Raw genomic sequence first — 17923 nt, forward strand, 5'->3', positions numbered from 1 at the left:
AATTGGGGAGGGGGGGGGGACACAAGGGGGTGGGTCGGGGGATGTTAATTAGCGCCTTAATTAGCTGCCAGCGGTAATTGGCTGACGGCAGGGGTCACCCCCGAGCCGCGAATGGGAGGGGGGGGGGCAACCCCAAGTCCTGCAGCACCCCAGTACCCTGCGCCCCCCCCCCAGCCCCACACCGCCCCCCCCCCAGCTCTAAGGGGTCACCGGAGGTGGCAGCGGTGCCAGGGGGGTGCTGAGCCCCCCCCTCCATTGCAGGACCCCCCCCAAAGCCACCCCCAGCCCACCCCGAGCCCCCAATTACCCCCCCCACCCTCACTCTTGCCCCCCCCCACGTCCCCCCTATGAGCAGGATCCGTCCCCAGCCCCGAGGAGCCGGGGGGGGGGGGGCAAAGTCCCCATCGGCCACATCGCCCACCCTGCCACCCCCCTTGGGGACAGCTCTGAGCCGGGGTCCCCCACCCTGCCACCCCCCCCATGGGGACAGCTCCGATTTGGTGTCCCCCACCCTGCCACCCCCCCATGGGGACAGCTCAGCACCAGGGTCCCTGTCCCCCCCACCCCGTCCCCCGTGTCTCTGCCACCACAGCCCCGATGGCCCTGGTCACGTCCCCTGTCACCTCCGAGGGGGGCGTGGGGGACAGTCCCATCGAACCCCCCCCCACACACACACTGTTCCCAGGGCTGGGTCTCAATGGGGGGCGCTGGGACCCCCAAACTGGGCCACTTCTGTCCCTCCCAGCGACCCCAGTTCGGGGGAGGGTGGGGGGGGAGATGGGTGGGCACCCGACGGGGTGTCCCCTCCTCCCTGGGTGACTTGGGGTCTCTCTGGCCTCAAGAGGGACCCTGGCAGCCCGGGATGGGTCCTGGCACCCCAAAGGGATCCTGGCACCCAGGGATGGGTCCTGGCACCCCTGGATGGGTCCTGGCACCCCAAGAAGGACACTGGCACCCAGGGATGGGTCCTGGCACCCCTGGATGGGTCCTGACACCCCAGGAGGGACCCTGGCACCCCAAGACAGATCCTGGCACCCAGGGATGGGTCCTGGCACCCTGGGATGGGTTCTGTCACCCCAGGACAGATCCTGGCACTCAGGGATGCATCCTGGCACCCCAGGGTGGACACAGGCACCCCAGGAGGGACCCTGGCACCCAGGAATGGGTCCTGGCACCTTGGGAGGGACCCTGGCACCCACGAATGGATCCTGTCACCCCAGGAGGGACCCTGGCACCCCAGGAGGGTCCTTGGCACCCCAAAACCGATCCTGGCACCCAGGGACAGGTTCTGGCACCCCAAGATGGACCCTTGCAGCCTGTGATGGGTCCTGGCACCCTGGGACGGATGCTGACACCCTGGGGGGACTCTGGCACCCCAGGACAGACCCCACCACCCCAGGACAGACCCCAGCACCCCCAGTGCAGGGGGGGACACTCCTCCAGCCCCCCACGTCCCCGTGGGTGGCAGCTCCTGGCACCAGCGTTGACCAAAACCTCCTTAGTTCAAAGGCTTTATTCCGGCTGTGGAGCCCCTGGGCGCCCCCCGGGGGGTACAGGGGGGGCCAGGCCCCCCATGTCCCACCCCACAGCTCCCATGGGGACATGGGGGGGGCAGGATGGACGGAGAGGGGCAGATTGGGGACAATAGGGGGATTGGGGTCAATGGGGGGGTTGGGGTCAATGGGGGGTTGGGGTCAATGGAGGGGTTGGGGACAATAGGGGCGTTGGGATCAATGGGGGGGTTGGGGACAAGGAGGGGGCTGGGGTCAGTGGGGAGGTTGGGGTCAATGGGGGGGTTGGGGACAACGGGGGGGTTGGGGACAATGGGGGGTTGGGGACAATGGGGGGTTAGGGACAATGGGGGGTTGGGGTCAATGGGGGGGTTGGGGTCAATGGGGGGTTGGGGTCAATGGAGGGGTTGGGGACAATAGGGGGGTTGGGGACAATAGGGGCATTGGGGTCAATGGGGGGGTTGGGGTTAATGGGGGTTGGGGTCAATGGGGGGGTTGGGGTCAATGGGGGGGTTGGGGACAATAGGGGCATTGGGGTCAATGGGGGGGTTGGGGACAACGAGGGGGTTGGGGTCAATGGGGGGTTGGGGTCAATGGGGGGGTTGGGATCAATGGGGGGGTTGGGGACAACGGGGGGGTTGGGGTCAATGGGGGGGTTGGGGACAATAGGGGGGTTGGGGACAATAGGGGGGTTGGGGACAATAGGGGCATTGGGGTCAATGGGGGGTTGGGGACAACGAGGGGGTTGGGGTCAATGGGGGGTTGGGGTCAATGGGGGGGTTGGGGACAATGGGGGGGTTGGGACCCTCAGTGGGGACTGGGGGGGGGCATTGGCTCAGGTTGCCCTGGTGGGGTGGGGGTGAAGGGGGTGCCAGGGGTCCCGTCCGTCTGTGGGCAGGATCTGGCCCCCAAAGTGTCCCCTGGAGGGACCCCCCGGGGGTTGGGGGGGGGGGGGGCGCTCAGCTCGCCAGGACGTCGGAGGACTCGGACACCAACTTGCCGTCGCGGGTCTCGATCTTCTTGATGACGATGGCGCGGGCTTTGGGGAGGGGGGAGCCCTCCAGCGCCGGGGGGGGCACGGCGTAGGCGGAGCTGGTGAAGGAGGTGCCAAACCCCCCCCCAAACCCCCCCCCGAAGCTGCCTCCGAAGCCGCCCCCGAATCCAGCTGCTGGGGGAAAGGGACCGGCCGTGAGCGCGGTGGCACCCAGTGGTGGTGGCACCCGGTGGTGGCACCCAAGGGATGGGGGGGGCCGGGTTAATCCCCCCACCAACCTTACCCTGGTACCCCGAGGTCTTGGTGTGGATGCTGAGGTTCTGCATGCCGGCCTCGAGCCTGCGGGGGGGGATTTGGGGTGAGGGGGGGGACACCCTATAGTGGGGGGGGTGGGGGTGAGGGGATGTGCCCGAGGCCAGGCGGGGACACGGGGGCAGAGGGACACGGGGTGGTCCCGGGTGTGGCCACGGCCTGGAGCAGCGGGTGGCCGGGGGGGGGCTGTGGGATGCCCACGGGATGCGGGATGTCCACAGGATATGGGATGTGGGATACCCATGGGATAAGGGATATGGGATGTGGGATATGGGATGTGGGATACGGGATGTGGGATACCCGTGGGATAAGGGATATGGGATGTGGGATATGGGATGTGGGGTGCCCATGGGATATGGAATGTGGGATATGGGATATGGGATGTGGGATGCTCATGAGATGAAGGATATGGGATGTGGGATATGGGATGTGGGATATGGGATATGGGATACCCATGGGATAAGGGATATGGGATGTGGGATATGGGATGTGGAGTGCCCATGGGATATGGGATGTGGGATATGGGATATGGGATGTGGGATGCTCATGGGATGAAGGATATGGGATGTGGGATATGGGATATGGGATGAGGGATATGGGATACGGGATGTGGGATATGGGATATGGGATGTGATATGAAGGATATGGGGATGCGGGATGTGGGATATGGGATGTGGGATATGAGATGTGGGGTGCCCATGGGATATGGGATGTGGGATATGGGATGTGGGATGCTCATGGGATGAAGGATATGGGATGTGGGATATGGGATATGAGATGTGGGATACCCATGGGATATGGGATACCCATGGGATATGGGATGTGGGATATGGGATGTGGGATATGGGATGTGGGATGTGGGATGCTCATGGGATGAAGGATATGGGATGTGGGATATGGGATATGGGATGAGGGATATGGGATACAGGATGTGGGATATGGGATATGGGATGTGATATGAAGGATATGGGGATGCGGGATGTGGGATATGGGATGTGGGATATGGGATGTGGAGTGCCCATGGGATATGGGATGTGGGATATGGGATATGGGATGTGGGATGCTCATGGGATGAAGGATATGGGATGTGGGATATGGGATATGAGATGTGGGATACCCATGGGATATGGGATATGGGATGTGGGATACCCATGGGATGTGGGATGCGGGATATGGGATACCCATGGGATATGGGATATGGGATGTGGGATACCCATGGGATGCAGGATATGGGATGCGGGATATGGGATATGGGATGTGGGATACCCATGGGATGTGGGATTTCCAAGGGATGTGGGATATCCAAGGGATACCCAAGGGACGTGGGATGCCTGTGGGATGCAGGATACAGGATATGGGATATCCACAGCATATGGGATATGGGATACCCATGGGAGATGGGATATGAGATGAGGGATATGGGATACGGGATGTGGGATGCCCACAGGAAGCCCATGGGATACAGGATGTGGGATGCAGGATATGGGATACCCATGGGATATGAGATGAGGGATACGGGATATGGGATGTGGGATACCCACGGGATGCAGGATGTGGGATACCCATGGGATACCCACTGGAGGCGGGATGCCTATGGGACACGGGATGCAGGATGCTCACGGGATGTGGGATATGGGATGGCTATGGGATACGGGATGTGGGGAGCCCACGGGATACAGGAAGCCTGTGGGATGCGGGGCACAAGATGCCCATGGGATGAGGGACATGGGATGTGGGATGTCCGTGGGATGCAGGATGTGGGATGTCGGATGTCGGATGTGGGATACTGGATATGTGATGTCCATGGGATGCAGGATATGGGATGTAGGATGCAGGATTCTCATGGGATGTGGGATATGGGATGCGAGATGCCCACAGGATGCCCATGGGATACGGGAAGCCCATGGGATACAGTACGCAAGATGCCCATGGGATGAGGGATATGGGATGTGGGATGCAGGATGCTCACGGGATGTGGGATATGGGATGCAGGATGCCCACAGGATGCCCATGGGATATGGGATGTGGGATGCCCATGGGATATGGGATGTGTGATACCCATGGGATGTGGGATGTGCGATGTGGGATGCAGGATACCCACGTGATGTGGGATGTGGGATATGGGATGCCCACGAGATATGGGATGTAGGATGCAGGATGCCCGCAGGATGCCCACAGGATGTGGGATATGGGATGCAGGATACCCATGGGATGCGGGATGTGGGATACATGTGGGATACGGGAAGCCTGTGGGATGCAGGACGCAAGATGCCCACAGGATGAGGGATATGGGATGTGGGATGTGGGATGCTCACGGGATATGGGATGTGGGATGCAGGATGCTCACAGGATATGGGATGTGGGATGCCCACAGGATGCGGGGTGCCCACGAGATACAGGAAGCCCACGGGATACAGGACACAAGATGCCCACGGGATGAGGGATATGGGATGTCCATGGGATGCAGGATATGGGATGTGGGATTTAGGATGCTCACGGGATGTGGAATATGGGATGCGAGATGCCCATGGGATATGGGATGTGGGATACCCATGGGATGTGGGATATGGGATGTGGGATGGAGGATACCCACATGATGCGGGATGTGGGATATGGGGTGCCCACGAGATATGGGATGTAGGATGCAGGATGCCCACAGGATGTGGGATATGGGATGCAGGATACCCAAGGGATGCGGGATGTGGGATACCCACGGGATATGGGAAGCCCGTGGGATGCGGGACACAAGGTGCCCATGGGATGAGGGATATGGGATGTGGGATGTCCATGGGACGCAGAATATGGGATGTGGGATGTCGGATGCGGGATATGGGATGTCCATGGGATGCAGGATATGGGATGTAGGGTGCAGGATGCTCACGGGATGCAGGATATGGGATGTGGGTTGTGGGATGCCCACAGGATACGGGATAAGGGATATGGGATGCCCATGGGATGTGGGATATGGGACCCAGGACATGGGATGCCCATGGGATATGGGATGCCCATGGGATATGGGATGCGGGACGCCCACGGGATGCGGGTCCCCTGGTGCCCCCCCTTGGTGCCCGCGGGGCGGGGGGTCCCCACCTGCTCTCCTCGCCCTCCAGCAGCTTCCTGTAGGTCGCGATCTCGATGTCCAGGGCCAGTTTGACGTTCATGAGCTCCTGGTACTCGCGGAGCTGCCGCGCCAGGTCCTGCTTCGCCTTCTGCAGCGCCGCCTCCAGCCCCCCCAGCTTCCCCCGCGCGTCCTTCAGCGCCAGCTCCCCCCGCTCCTCCGCCTCCGCGATGGCCGACTCCAGCCCCGTGCGCTGCAGCACCCATGGGGGGGTCACCTGGAGAAGGGGCTGGGGGGCCCTCGCCCCCAGCACCCCTCACCCCCCAGCAGCCCCCACATCCCCCAGCAGCCCCCCGGAATCCCTCATGTTCCACCAGTCTTCATCCCCCCCAACACCCCTCCATGCCCCCCAGTACCCCTCACGCCTCAGCACCCCCCCATGCCCCCCAGTACCCCTCACCCCCCCAGTATCCCCATGCCCCCCCAGTATCCCTCACCCCCCCAGTATCCCCATTCCTCCCAGTATCCCTCACCCCCCCAGTATCCCCATTCCTCCCAGTATCCCTCACCCCCCAGTATCCCCATGTCCCTGTATCCCTCCACCCGCCCAGTATCCCCATGTCCCACCATCCCTCACCCTCTCATCACTCCCCCATGCCCCCCAGTATCCCTCACCCCCCCAGTATCCCCATATTCCTCTATCCCTCACCCCCCCAGTATCCCTCACCCCCCCAGTATCCCCCACCCCCCCAGTATCCCCATGTCCCAGTACCCCTCATCCCCCCAGTATCCCCATACCCCCCAGTATCCCTCGCCCCCTCAGCATCTCTTGCTCCCCAGCAGCCCCCACATCCCCCATGTCCCACCATCCCCATGCCCCCCAGTATCCATGTCCCACCACCCCCCTGTGCCCCCCACCACCCCTCACCCCCCCACCATCCCCCACATCCCACTACCCCTCATGCCCAGCAGCCCCCTCACCCCCCAGCAGCCCCCTCACCCCCCAGAATCCCTCATGTCCCAATACCCCTTACCCGCCCCATAACATCCCCCTTGCCCCCCTCCATCCCCCACCCCCCCAGTATCCCCCAGCATCCCAGCATCTCCCTGTGCCCCCCAGAATCCCCCAGTATCCCAGCATCCCCCCGTGCCCCCCAGAATCCCCCATGTCCCACCACCCTTCACCTCCCAGTATCCCCCATACCCCCCAGTATCCCCCAGGTCCCACCAGCCCTCCCCTCCAGCAGCCCCCACACCCCCCAGAATCCCTCATGTCCCACCACCCCTCAACCCCCCCCCAGCATCTCCTGTACCCCACCATCACCCATGTCCCATCATCCCTCACCCCCCAGCAACCCCCACACCCCCTCAGCAGCCCCCATATCTCACCACCCCTCACCCCCCCCCCCATCACCCCCACCCCCAAGCCATGACACCCCTCCTCCACCTCCCCCACCTCCATCCCTCCTCCCACCCCAGGCCACCAAGGGCAGGGTCCCCGAGGGGTGTCCCCAGGCGCTGGGGTGGGGGGTCTCAACGCCTAGAGGACCCCCATGGAGGTGCTGGTGTTGGGTGGGGGGGGTGTCACCCCACTTTCCCACCCCAGGGCTGGGTGGGGGAGGGGCCATTCCCAGACCTGGTTCTTGAGGGCCTCGATCTCGGCCTGGAGGCGCTGGACCAGCCGGTTGAGCTCGTTGATCTCGCCGCGGGTGCTGCGCAGGTCGGCCCCGTGCTTCCCGGCCGTCGTCTTCAGCTCCTCGTACTGCGGGGACGGGGATGGAGATGGGGGTGCCCTTCCTCCCCCCCCACCCTTCCCTTTCACCCAGCACCCCAAAACTGGGGGAGAATAGAGCCGGGACGTGCCCACGCCAGGGGGAGATGCTCGGGGCCGGGTTTGAGTCGGGATCGCTCCCACGTGGAGCCGGTTTGCCCGGATGGGTGAAGTCAAGGAGAGGAGGAGGAGGAGGAAACTTCAAGAGTGACGTTGAGGTGTTGGAGCGAGTGCAGAGGAGGGCGACCAAGGTAGGGAAGGGTCTGGAGGGTCTGACCTATGAGGAACGGCTGAGGGAGCTGGGGGTGTTTAGCCTGGAGAAGAGGAGGCTCAGAGGTGACCTTAGTGCAGTCTACAACTACCTGAAGGGAGGGTGTAGGGTCAAGGTTGGCCAGGGGAGGGTCAGGTTGGACATTAGGAAGCATTTCTTCTCAGCAAGGGTCATTAGACACTGGAAGGGGCTGCCCAGGGAGGTGGTGGAGTCACCAGCTCTGGAGGGGTTTAAGAAAAGACTGGACATGGCCCTTAGTGCCCTGGTCTAGTTGCCATGGTGGTGTCAGGGCCATGGTTGGACTCGATGATCGCAGAGGGCTCTTCCAACCTCAGTGATCCTGTGATCCTGTGAAGGAACCTGCACTTCCTTCACCCCAGTTTGGTGGGGGGGACAACCCAGGGGAGGAGGCTGGGGCATCGCGGGGCTCACCTTGATCTGGTACATGCTCTCGGCCTCGGCGCGGCTGCGGTTGGCGATGTCCTCGTACTGCGCCTTCACCTCGGCGATGATCCCGTCCAGGTCCAGGCTCCGGTTGTTGTCCATGGAGAGGACGACGGAGGTGTCGGAGATCTGGGACTGCAGCTCCCGCACCTCCTGCGTGTGATGGAGAGGGGGGGTGTCCAGGGCTGAGCACAGGCAGCTCAGCACATGTGTGGGCCCCCCCCAAGGGAGGAGACCCCCCCGTACCTCCTCATAAAGCTGCCTCAAGAAGTTGATCTCATCGGTCAAGCTCTCCAGGCGCGACTCCAGCTCCACCTTGTTCATGTAGGCTTCGTCCACGTCCTGGGGGCAGAGCAGGGGGCCCATCAGCACCCCCCCAACCCCATCAGCACCCCCCCCCACAGGCCCAGGACCCCCCTCGGCCAGACCCAGGACCCCCCTCACCTTTTTGAGCAAGACAAACTCATTCTCCTTCTCGGTGCGGTGGTTGATCTCTTCTTCGTACCTTGGGGAGGAGGAGAGGGCTTGGAGGTGGGGGTGGGGGCCATGGGGTGTGGGGACGTGGGGACACAGGGGTGCAGGGATGTGGGGACATGGGAATATGGGGACACAGGGATGCAGGGCCACAGGCACATAGGGACATGGGGGTGCAGGGTCATGGGAACATGGGGACATGGGGACATGGGGATGGGTGGGTACAGGGTCATGGGGACATGGGGATATGGGGACACAGGGATACAGGGTCACAGGGACATGGGGACACAGGGATGGAGGGGTGCAGGGTCATGGGGACGTAGGGATATGGAGACAGAGATGTGGGGACATGGGGACATGAGGATAAGGGGACACAGAGACATGGGGACATGGGGGTGCAGGGTCATGGGAACATGGAGACACGGGGACATGGATGGGTGCAGGGTCATAGAGATATGGGGACACAGGGGTGTGGGGCCACAGGGACATGGGGACACAGGGGTGCACGGTCATGGGAACATGGGGACATGGGGATGGATGGGTGCAGTGTCATGGGGATATGGGGACACAGGAATGTGAGGACATGGGGACAAAGGGATATGGGGACGCAGGCATGTAGGGACATGGGTATGCAGGGACACAGGGATGCAGGGTCATGGGGACATGGGGATGGGTGGGTGCAGGGTCATGGGGACATGGGGACATGGGGACACGGGGACATGGTGACACAGGGATGGAGGGGTGCAGGGACATGGGGACATGGGGATGCAGGGACACAGGGCTGCAGGGTTGTGGGGATATGGGGATATAGGGACACAGGGACACGGGGACATGAGGACACAGGGACCCCCCCCAGGATGCCCCTCACGAGGGCAGCAGCAGAACCACCCTCCCCAGACCAAAGCCACCCCGAGGACAGCCAGAGGGGACCCTCCACCCCCACCCCATCACCCCCAAACACCTCGGGGACGTGATGTCACCTGACACCCCAAGGTGGAAACAACCCAGGGGGGGACCGTGACCCATCCCCTCCCCATCCCACCCACCAGCCCCCCTCAGAGGGTGCACACCGGGGGGGTGCAGCCCCCCTCAGCCGAATCTCGGCCACGAGGGCCCGGGACTGACTTGTTCTTGAACTCCTCCACCAGCCCCTGCATGTTGCCCAGCTCGGCCTCCAGGCGCAGGCGCTCCTGGCCCAGGCCCTCGAGCTGGCGGCGCAGGGCGCCCACGTAGGCCTCGAAGAGCCCCGCCAGGTCGGTGCGGGGGGGCTTGGGGCTCTGCAGGAGGCTCCACTTGGTCTCCAGCATCTTGTTTTGTTGCTCCAGGAAGCGGACCTGGGGTGGGGGGTGGGAAATGGGGTGAGGGGGGGTGCCCCTGCTGTGAATCCCAGCCCTGGGGATGGGTGGTGGTCTGGGGGGGGCGTGGAGATGGGTGCTGGGTGCTGGTGTGTGAGGTAGAGGTGGGGGAGTGGGGTGCCAAGGGGTAAGGTTGGGGTCCTGGGAGATAATTTGGGGTGTCTGGGTGCAATTCTGGGGTGCTGGGTGCAAGCTGGATCAGGGGTGCAAAGCTGGGGGTCCTGGGTGCAAATCTGGGGTCTCTGGGTGCAAATCTGGATCAAGGGTGCAAGCCTGGGGGTCTTTGTGCAACTCTGGGATCCTGGGTGCAAAACTGGGGTGCAGGAATGGGGGTCTTGGGTGCTGCTTTGGAAGGGGCAGAGGGTGAGGGGGGGTGGGAGGGGGCAGATCTGGGGTCCTGGGTGCAAATTTGGGGTGTCTGGGTGCAATTCTGGGGTGCTGTGTGCAAATCTGGATCAGGGGTGCAAAGCTGGGGGTCTGGGGTGCAAATCTGGGGTGCAGGAATGGGGGTCTTGGGTGCTGCTTTGCAAGGGGCAGAAAGCAAGGTGGGTGGGTGGGTGGGGAGCCAGGGGTGCAAAGTTGGGGTCTTGGGTGCAAATCTGGGGTGTCTGGGAGCAAGCTGGACCAGGGGTGCAGGGATGGGGGTCTTGGGTGCTGCTTTGGAAGGGGCAGAGGGTGAGGGGGGTGGGAGGTGGCAGATCTGGGGTCCTGGGTGCAATTTTGGGGTCCCAGGTGCAAATCTGTGCTCCCAGGCGCAAGCCTGGGGGTCTTGGGTGCAGTTCCAGGGTCCTGGGGAGCAAACTGGGTCTGGGGTGCTTCTGGGGTCCTGGGTGCAAGCCTGAGGGTCCTGGGGTGCTTCTGGGGTCCTGGGTGCAAGCCTGGGGGTCCTGGGGTGCTTCTGGGGTCCTGGGTGCAAGCCTGGGTGTCTTGGGTGCTGTTCTGGGGTCTTGGGGTGCAAAGTGGGTCTGGGGTGCAAACCTGGGCTCCCGGGTGCACCCTGGGGTGGGTCCCGGGGCAATCCCTGTCCCCCCCAGCCCCGGGGCGAGGGGTAACCGCAGCACTCGGGTGCTGGAGCCGTTGGGGTGCGGGGGGCACCCACCCAGCGCTGGCTGGTCCCCCCCCCCATGGGGTGGGTGCCCCCATTGCACCCCGGGGTAGGGGGACACCGCTCCCCCCCCGCCCCGTCCCGCCCCGGCGCCGCTCCCTGCCCCGGCGCCGGCTCGGCCGCCATGTCCTGGCCCCCAGCAGTGGGAGGGGACCAGGGTGTCCCCACGGCCACTTGCGTGTCCCCAGGGGGGCCGGGAGGAACCCTAAGGGGGCCAAATGTGGCCAGAGTGGGGGGTCAGAGTGGCCCCAAGAGGGTCTGGATGTCCCCAAGAGAGCCAGGATGTCCCCAAGGGGGGACAAATGTGCCCAAAGGGGTCAGGGGGTCCCCAGTGGTGTCTGGATGTCCCCAAGAGGGGCCAGGATGTCCCCAAGGTGGGCCAAAATGTGCCCAAAGGGGTCAGGAGGTCCCCAAGGAGGTCTCGATGTCCCCACGGGGGTCAGGACTTCTCCGAGGGGGTCTCAATGTCCCTAAGGGCCTCAGGATGGGCGTTAAGGTGTCAGGAGGTCCTTGAGGGGCTCAGGAGGTTCCCAAGGGGGTCTAAATGTCCCCAAAGGACTCAGGGTGTGCCTGAAGGGTCCAGGAGGTCCCTGAGGGGCTCAGGAGGTCCCTGAGGGGGTCTCAATGTCCCTAAGGGACTCAGGGTGTGCCTGAAGCACCCAGGAGGTCCCCGAGGGGGTCTCAATGTCCCCAAGGGGGTCAGGGTGTGCCTGAAGGGTCCAGGAGGTCCCTGAGGGGCTCAGGAGGTCCCAGAGGGGCTCAGGAGGTCCCAGAGGGGGTCTCAATGTCCCTAAGGGACTCAGGGTGTGCCTGAAGGACCCAGGAGGTCCCCGAGGGACTCAGGAGGTCCCCAAGGAGGTCTAAATGTCCCCAAAGGACTCAGGGTGTGCCTGAAGGGTCCAGGAGGTCCCTGAGGGGCTCAGGAGGTCCCTGAGGGGCTTAGGCGGTCCCCGAGGGGGTCTCAATGTCCCCAAGGGGCTCAGGCTGTGCCTGAAGCACCCAGGAGGTCCCCGAGGGGGTCTCAATGTCCCCAAGGGGGTCAGGGTGTGCCTGAAGGACCCAGGAGGTCCCCGAGGGACTCAGGAGGTCCCCAAGGGGGTCTCAATGTCCCCAAGGGGGTCAGGGTGTGCCTGAAGGGTCCAGGAGGTCCCTGAGGGGCTCAGGAGGTCCCAGAGGGGGTCTCAATGTCCCTAGGGGACTCAGGGTGTGCCTGAAGGGTCCAGAAGGTCCCTGAGGGGCTGAGGAGGTCCCCAGGGGGGTCCCAGCCCTGTCCCCGGGGGGTCTCGCCCCAGCCCGGCCCCACCTTGTCGATGAAGGAGGCGAACTTGTTGTTGAGCGTCTTGATCTGCTCCTTCTCCTCCTTGCGCACCCGCTGGATGCTGGGGTCGATCTCCAGGTTGAGGGGCGTCAGGAGGCTCTGGTTGATGCTGACGGCCGTGATGCCACCCCCCGTCACCCCGGGCACGACGGCCGGACCCCGGTACAAGGTGGGTCCGTAGCGGCTCCCACCGTAGGTGCCGAAGGCCGAGGCCGTGCTCATCCTCACGGCGGGGCCGGCGGTGTAGGAGTGGGAGCTGAAGGAACGGGTGGGTACGGCCGAGGTGCTTCTCATGGACTTCCTGGTGATGGTGATGGACATGGCGAGCGGGTGGGGGGGTTGGAAGGTGGGCAAGAGGGTTGGAAGGTGGGAAAGAGGGTTGGAAGGTGGGCGAGAAGGTTGGAAGGTGGGCGAGAGGGTTGGAAGGTGGGCGAGAAGGTTGGAAGGTGGGCGAGAGGGTTGGAAGGTGGGCGAGAAGGTTGGAAGGTGGGCGAGAGGGTTGGAAGGTGGGCGAGAGGGTTGGAAGGTGGGCGAGAAGGTTGGAAGGTGGGCGAGAGGGTTGGAAGGTTGACGAGAAGGTGGGCAAGAAGGTTAGAAGGTGGGTTAGAAGGTTGGAAGGTGGACGAGAAGGTTGGAAGAACTTTGCAAGCGGAGCGAGAAGGTTGCAGAGGGCCGGGAGGAGGGTGGCGGTGGGAGGAGGGTGGCGGGGCAGGACGGGCAGGACGGGCAGGACGGGTTGGGGGGGGCGGGTGCGGAGCGGGCGGTTTATATCCCGGAGCTGGGGGAGGAGAGCGGGGGGGAGGGGACGGCACCTGCCCGGGTTAACCCCTTCGGAGCCCGCGGGAGCCGCTGGGATCCACTGGGAGCTGCTGGGAGCTACTGGGAGCTGCTGGGAGTTACTGGGACCCGCTGGGAGCTACTGGGAGATACTGGGGTCTGCTGGGAGCCGCTGGGAGCTACTGGGGTCTGCTGGGACCCTCTGGGAGCTACTGGGAGATACTGGGGTCTGCTGGGAGCTGCTGGGAGCTACTGGGATCCACTGGGAGCTGCTGGGAGCTGCTGGAATCCGCTGGGATCTGCTGGGAGCTGCTGGGAGCTGCTGGGAGTTGCTGGGACCTGCTGGGATCCACTGGGATCTGCTGGGACCCGCTGGGAGCCGCTGGAACCTGCTGGGAGCCACTGGGGGCCGCTGGGATCTGCTGGGACCCGCTGGGAGCCGCTGGAACCTGCTGGGAGCCACTGGGATCCACTGGGAGCCGCTGGGACCTGCTGGGAGCTGCTGGGGGGCTGCTGGGACCCGCTGGAACCTGCTGGGATCTGCTGGGACCTGCTGGGAGCCACTGGGACTTGCTGGGAGCCACTGGGGGCCGCTGGGATCTGCTGGGACCCGCTGGGAGCTGCTGGAACCTGCTGGGAGCTACTGGGATCTGCTGGGAGCCACTGGGGGCCGCTGGGATCTGCTGGGACCCGCTGGGACCCGCTGGGAGCTGCTGGAACCTGCTGGGACCTGCTGGGATCTGCTGGGACGTGCTGGGAGCTGCTGGGAGCTGCTGGGATCCGCTGGGGTGTGCTGGGAGCTGCTGGGACCTGCTGGGGTCTGCTGGGAGCTGCTGGGAGTTACTGGGAGCTACTGGGATCTGCTGGGAACTGCTAGGGTCTGCTGGGAGCTACTGGGACGTGCTGGGAGCCGCTGGGATCTGCTGGGACCCGCTGGGACCCGCTGGGACCTTCTGGGAGCTGCTGAGATCTGCTGGGAGCTGCTGAGAGCTACTGGGAGCTACTGGGATCTGCTGGGACCTGCTGGGAGCCGCTGGGATCCGCTGGGAGCTGCTGGGATCCACTGGGACCTGCTGGGACTCACTGGGACCTGCTGGGATCTGCTGGGACATGCTGGGAGTCACTGGGATCTGCTGGGACCTGCTGGGAGCCACTGGGATCCGCTGGGACCTTCTGGGATCTGCTGGGACATGCTGGGATCCACCAGGATTTGCCCCTGGGGCTGGGGGGCGTCGGGGCCATGAGACCCCTGGGCTGGGGGGGCTGGTGCCCCCCTGCCATGGGCTCCCCGAGCCCCACCCCCGGGGGGTGGGACCCAAAGCCCTGTCCCCAGCCCCTGTCCCCAACCTGGTGTCCCAGCCCATGTCCCCACCCTGTGTCCCCAGCCCACGTCCCCATTCCCATGACCCCAAACCCTTCCCCAGCCCCATGTCCCCAATCCATATCCCCAAGTCTCCATCCCCACACCCATGTCCCCAACCCATGTCCCCAACCCCATCACCCCAACCCACAACCCAAACCTGCACCCCCAAGCCCATACACCCACCCTTTGTCCCCAAACCATGTCCCCAACCTACATCTCCAAGCCCGTGTCCCCAACCCATGTCCCCAGTCCTATGTCACCATCCTACATCCCCAAGCCCACATCCCCAACCCCGTGTCCCCAACCCCGTGTCCCCAACCCATGTCTCCAGCCTTATGTCACCATCCTACATCCCCAAGCCCATGTACCCAAGCCCACGTCCCCAACCCTAGGTCACCAACCTACATCCCCAAACCCATGTCCCCAAGCCCACATCCCCAACCGCATGTCCCCAACCCCTGTCCCCAACCCATGTCCCCAACCCATGTCCCCAACCCTATGTCACCATCCTACATCCCCAAACCCATGTCCCCAACCCATGTCCCCAACCCATGTCCCCAACCCTATGTCACCATCCTACATCCTCAAACCATGTCCCCAAGCCCATGTCCCCAAGCCTGTGTCCCCAACCCTTGTTCCCAGTCCTATGTCACCGTCCTACATCCCCAAACCCACATCCCCAACTCCGTGTCCCCAACCCCGTGTCCCCAACCCCATGTCCCCAACCCATGTCCCCAACCCTAGGTCACCAACCTACATCCCCAAGCCCATGTCCCCAAGCCCGTGTCCCCAAGCCAGCCCCACCAGCCCCTGCTCTCGGTGACCTCCTGCCATCTGTACAAACCCAGCCCCCAAAACGAGGGAAAACCCACAAAAAAGGGACATTTTGCGTGTTTTGGGGCCGTGCCGTGCCATGCCATGCCATGCCGTGCCATGCCATGACATCTCTCCACCCACCGCTCCCGACCTCCCGCTGGCAGGGGGGACGTGGCCGGGCGCGGTGGCACCTCGGGTGGCCGGTCAGGACCGGGCTTGCCCGGCACGGGAGCGGCGGGCGCTGGGCCGAGACGGCACGTGGCACCCGGCACCCGCGGGCAGGGTGGGGGCGTCGTTGGGTGGGGTGGGGTTGGGTTGGGTGTCTCCGGCGCGGCGGGAGGGTGGCCCCGGGGCAGCTCCTGGGAGCGCGGCCGGGGACCGGACTGGTGGACCCATGGAGCCACCTCCTCACCCTGCTCCACGCCTGTCCCAGGAGGTGGGTCCTTCTGTCCTTCAGCCGGCCAGCTCTGGCCACCCCAGCCCTGATGTGGCTACAGACCCACCCGCCTGCCCGACCATCCCTGGCCAGACCCCCCCACCCACCCACCCTTCCAGATGTTCCTCCATCCATCCACTCATCCAGCCTTGGCCGGACCCACCCACCCGTCCTTCTAGATGTCCATCCATCTGTCTCCATCCCTGGCCAGACCTGGCCACCCACCCATCCTTCTAGACACCCATCCCTCCATCCTCCACCCATCCTCCATCCCTCCCTCCATCCACCTCCAGCCAGACCCACCCACCCATGCACCCACCCAGACACCCATCTGCCCATCCTTCCATCCTTGGCCAGGCCCAGCCACCCAACCTTCTAGATACCCACCCATCCGTCCATCTGTCCATTCATCTGCCCATCCTCCACCCATCCTCCATCCAATGATCCCTCCAACCTCCATCCATCCTCCATCCATCCTCCATCCATCTTCCATCCATCCTTCATCCATCCATCCAACCTCCATCCATCCTCCATTCTCCATCCATCCTCCATCCATCCTCCATCCATCCTCCTCCATCCATCCTCCATCCATCCTCCTCTGTCCATCCTCCATCCATCCTCCATCCATCCATCCTCCTCCATCCATCCTCCATCCATCCTCCATCCTCCATCCTCCATCCTCCATCCATCCATCCATCCTCCTTCCTCCATCCATCCTCCATCCATCCTCCATCCATCCATCCAACCTCCATCCAACCTCCATCCATCCTCCATCCATCCTCCTCCATCCATCCTCCATCCAACCTCCATCCATCTTCCATCCATCCTTCATCCATCCATCCATCCTCCATCCATCCTCCATCCATCCTCCATCCCCCACCCCTCCCCTCACCCACCCACTGATCCCACCTTCAAGCACCGCCCCATGGCTGCACCCACCATCCATCCCCCAACCCCCCCCAGAACCCACCACCACCCCAAAACCTCCCAGCTCCAAGACTGGGACCAGCATCCCCTCGGGACGGGGCGGGGGGGGGCACAGCTGACCCCTCCCCCCCCCCAGCTTTGGTGGGGGTCTCAAAGGCCACCAGCGCTGTGACACCCACCGAGGGGACACCAGTGGCCGAGAAGCTCCCACCCCCCAGCTCCCCCCCCAGAAGCCCCCCAAGTTCTCCCCCCCTAGAAGCCCCCCAACCCCCCCAGAAGCCCCCCCAGCCCCCCCCCAGAAGCTCTCCCCCACCCCAGAAGCCCCCCAACCCCCACCCACCCCCTCCCTCACCCCCCTTATCCCAAAGAAATTCCCCAAATTCCCCAAGTTCCCACCCCAAACCCTCCCCCCCCCCATCCCCCCCCCCCCGACATACCGCGGGTGGGGGGAGGGGCGAGGGCGCCCTGGGTGTGGGACACCCCCCCCCCCGCCCCTCGCGAACCCCCCTGGGCACCCCCCCAGGTGGGGGGTCCCATGGGTGCCCCGTGGTTGGGTGGGGGGTCCTATGGGTGCCCCATGGTTGGGTGGGGGGTTCCCATGGGTGCACTGTGGGTGGGTGGAGGGTCCCATGGGTGCCCTGGGCTGGGTGGGGGTTCCTATGGGTGCCCCGTGGTTGGGTGGGGGGTCCCATGGGTGCACCGTGGGTGGGGGGTCCCCATGGATGCACCATGGGTGGGTGGAGGGTCCCATGGGTGCACCATGGTTGGGTGGGGGGTTGTGGGACCCCCCCGAGGCGGGGCTGGCGGGGGGAGGAGGAGGATGGCGGCTCCTTCATCACTTCACCGCTCAGGAATGCAGCGGGGGGGGGGGCGTTAACCCTTTGGGTGCTGGGTGGCCCCGGGGGGGGGGAGGGGGTGTCCCCGTGTCCCCACGGGGTCCCCATGGGGTCCCCCGTGGCGGGGGGTGGCCCCGACCCCCCAAGGACACCCC

At 64.3% G+C, this 17923-nt stretch overlaps 1 protein-coding gene across 2 annotated transcripts; it reads right to left on the reverse strand.

Annotated features, from left to right (window-relative positions):
- Positions 1-2470: 2470 nt before the first annotated feature.
- Positions 2471-12934, reverse strand: LOC137669041 (keratin, type II cytoskeletal 8-like). 2 transcript variants are annotated; one of them, XM_068410910.1, is made up of 9 exons: positions 12599-12934; positions 9961-10169; positions 8806-8866; positions 8608-8703; positions 8350-8514; positions 7512-7637; positions 5908-6128; positions 2797-2844; positions 2471-2648 (listed from the first exon to the last, which is right to left on the reverse strand). In XM_068410910.1, exons 1-9 carry the CDS (start codon positions 12932-12934, stop codon positions 2471-2473), a joined length of 1440 nt encoding a protein of 479 aa, XP_068267011.1. The 2 variants fall into 2 exon arrangements, with proteins under 2 accessions (XP_068267011.1, XP_068267010.1); XM_068410909.1 differs by having other exon boundaries at positions 2471-2679; positions 2789-2844.
- Positions 12935-17923: the final 4989 nt, after the last annotated feature.

The sequence above is a fragment of the Nyctibius grandis genome, chromosome 11, assembly GCF_013368605.1.
Source record: "Nyctibius grandis isolate bNycGra1 chromosome 11, bNycGra1.pri, whole genome shotgun sequence".
In the NCBI taxonomy this organism is placed as follows: domain Eukaryota; kingdom Metazoa; phylum Chordata; class Aves; order Nyctibiiformes; family Nyctibiidae; genus Nyctibius; species Nyctibius grandis.

Coding starts and splice junctions, on each gene's coding strand:
- LOC137669041 (XM_068410909.1), bottom strand. CDS start 12,934: ATGTCCATCACCATCACCAGGAAGTCCATGAGAAGCACCTCGGCCGTA. Junction 7,638..8,349: donor AGAGCATGTACCAGATCAAG/GTGAGCCCCGCG, acceptor CCGTCCCCGCAG/TACGAGGAGCTGAAGACGAC. Junction 2,680..2,788: donor CAAGACCTCGGGGTACCAGG/GTAAGGTTGGTG, acceptor CCTTTCCCCCAG/CAGCTGGATTCGGGGGCGGC.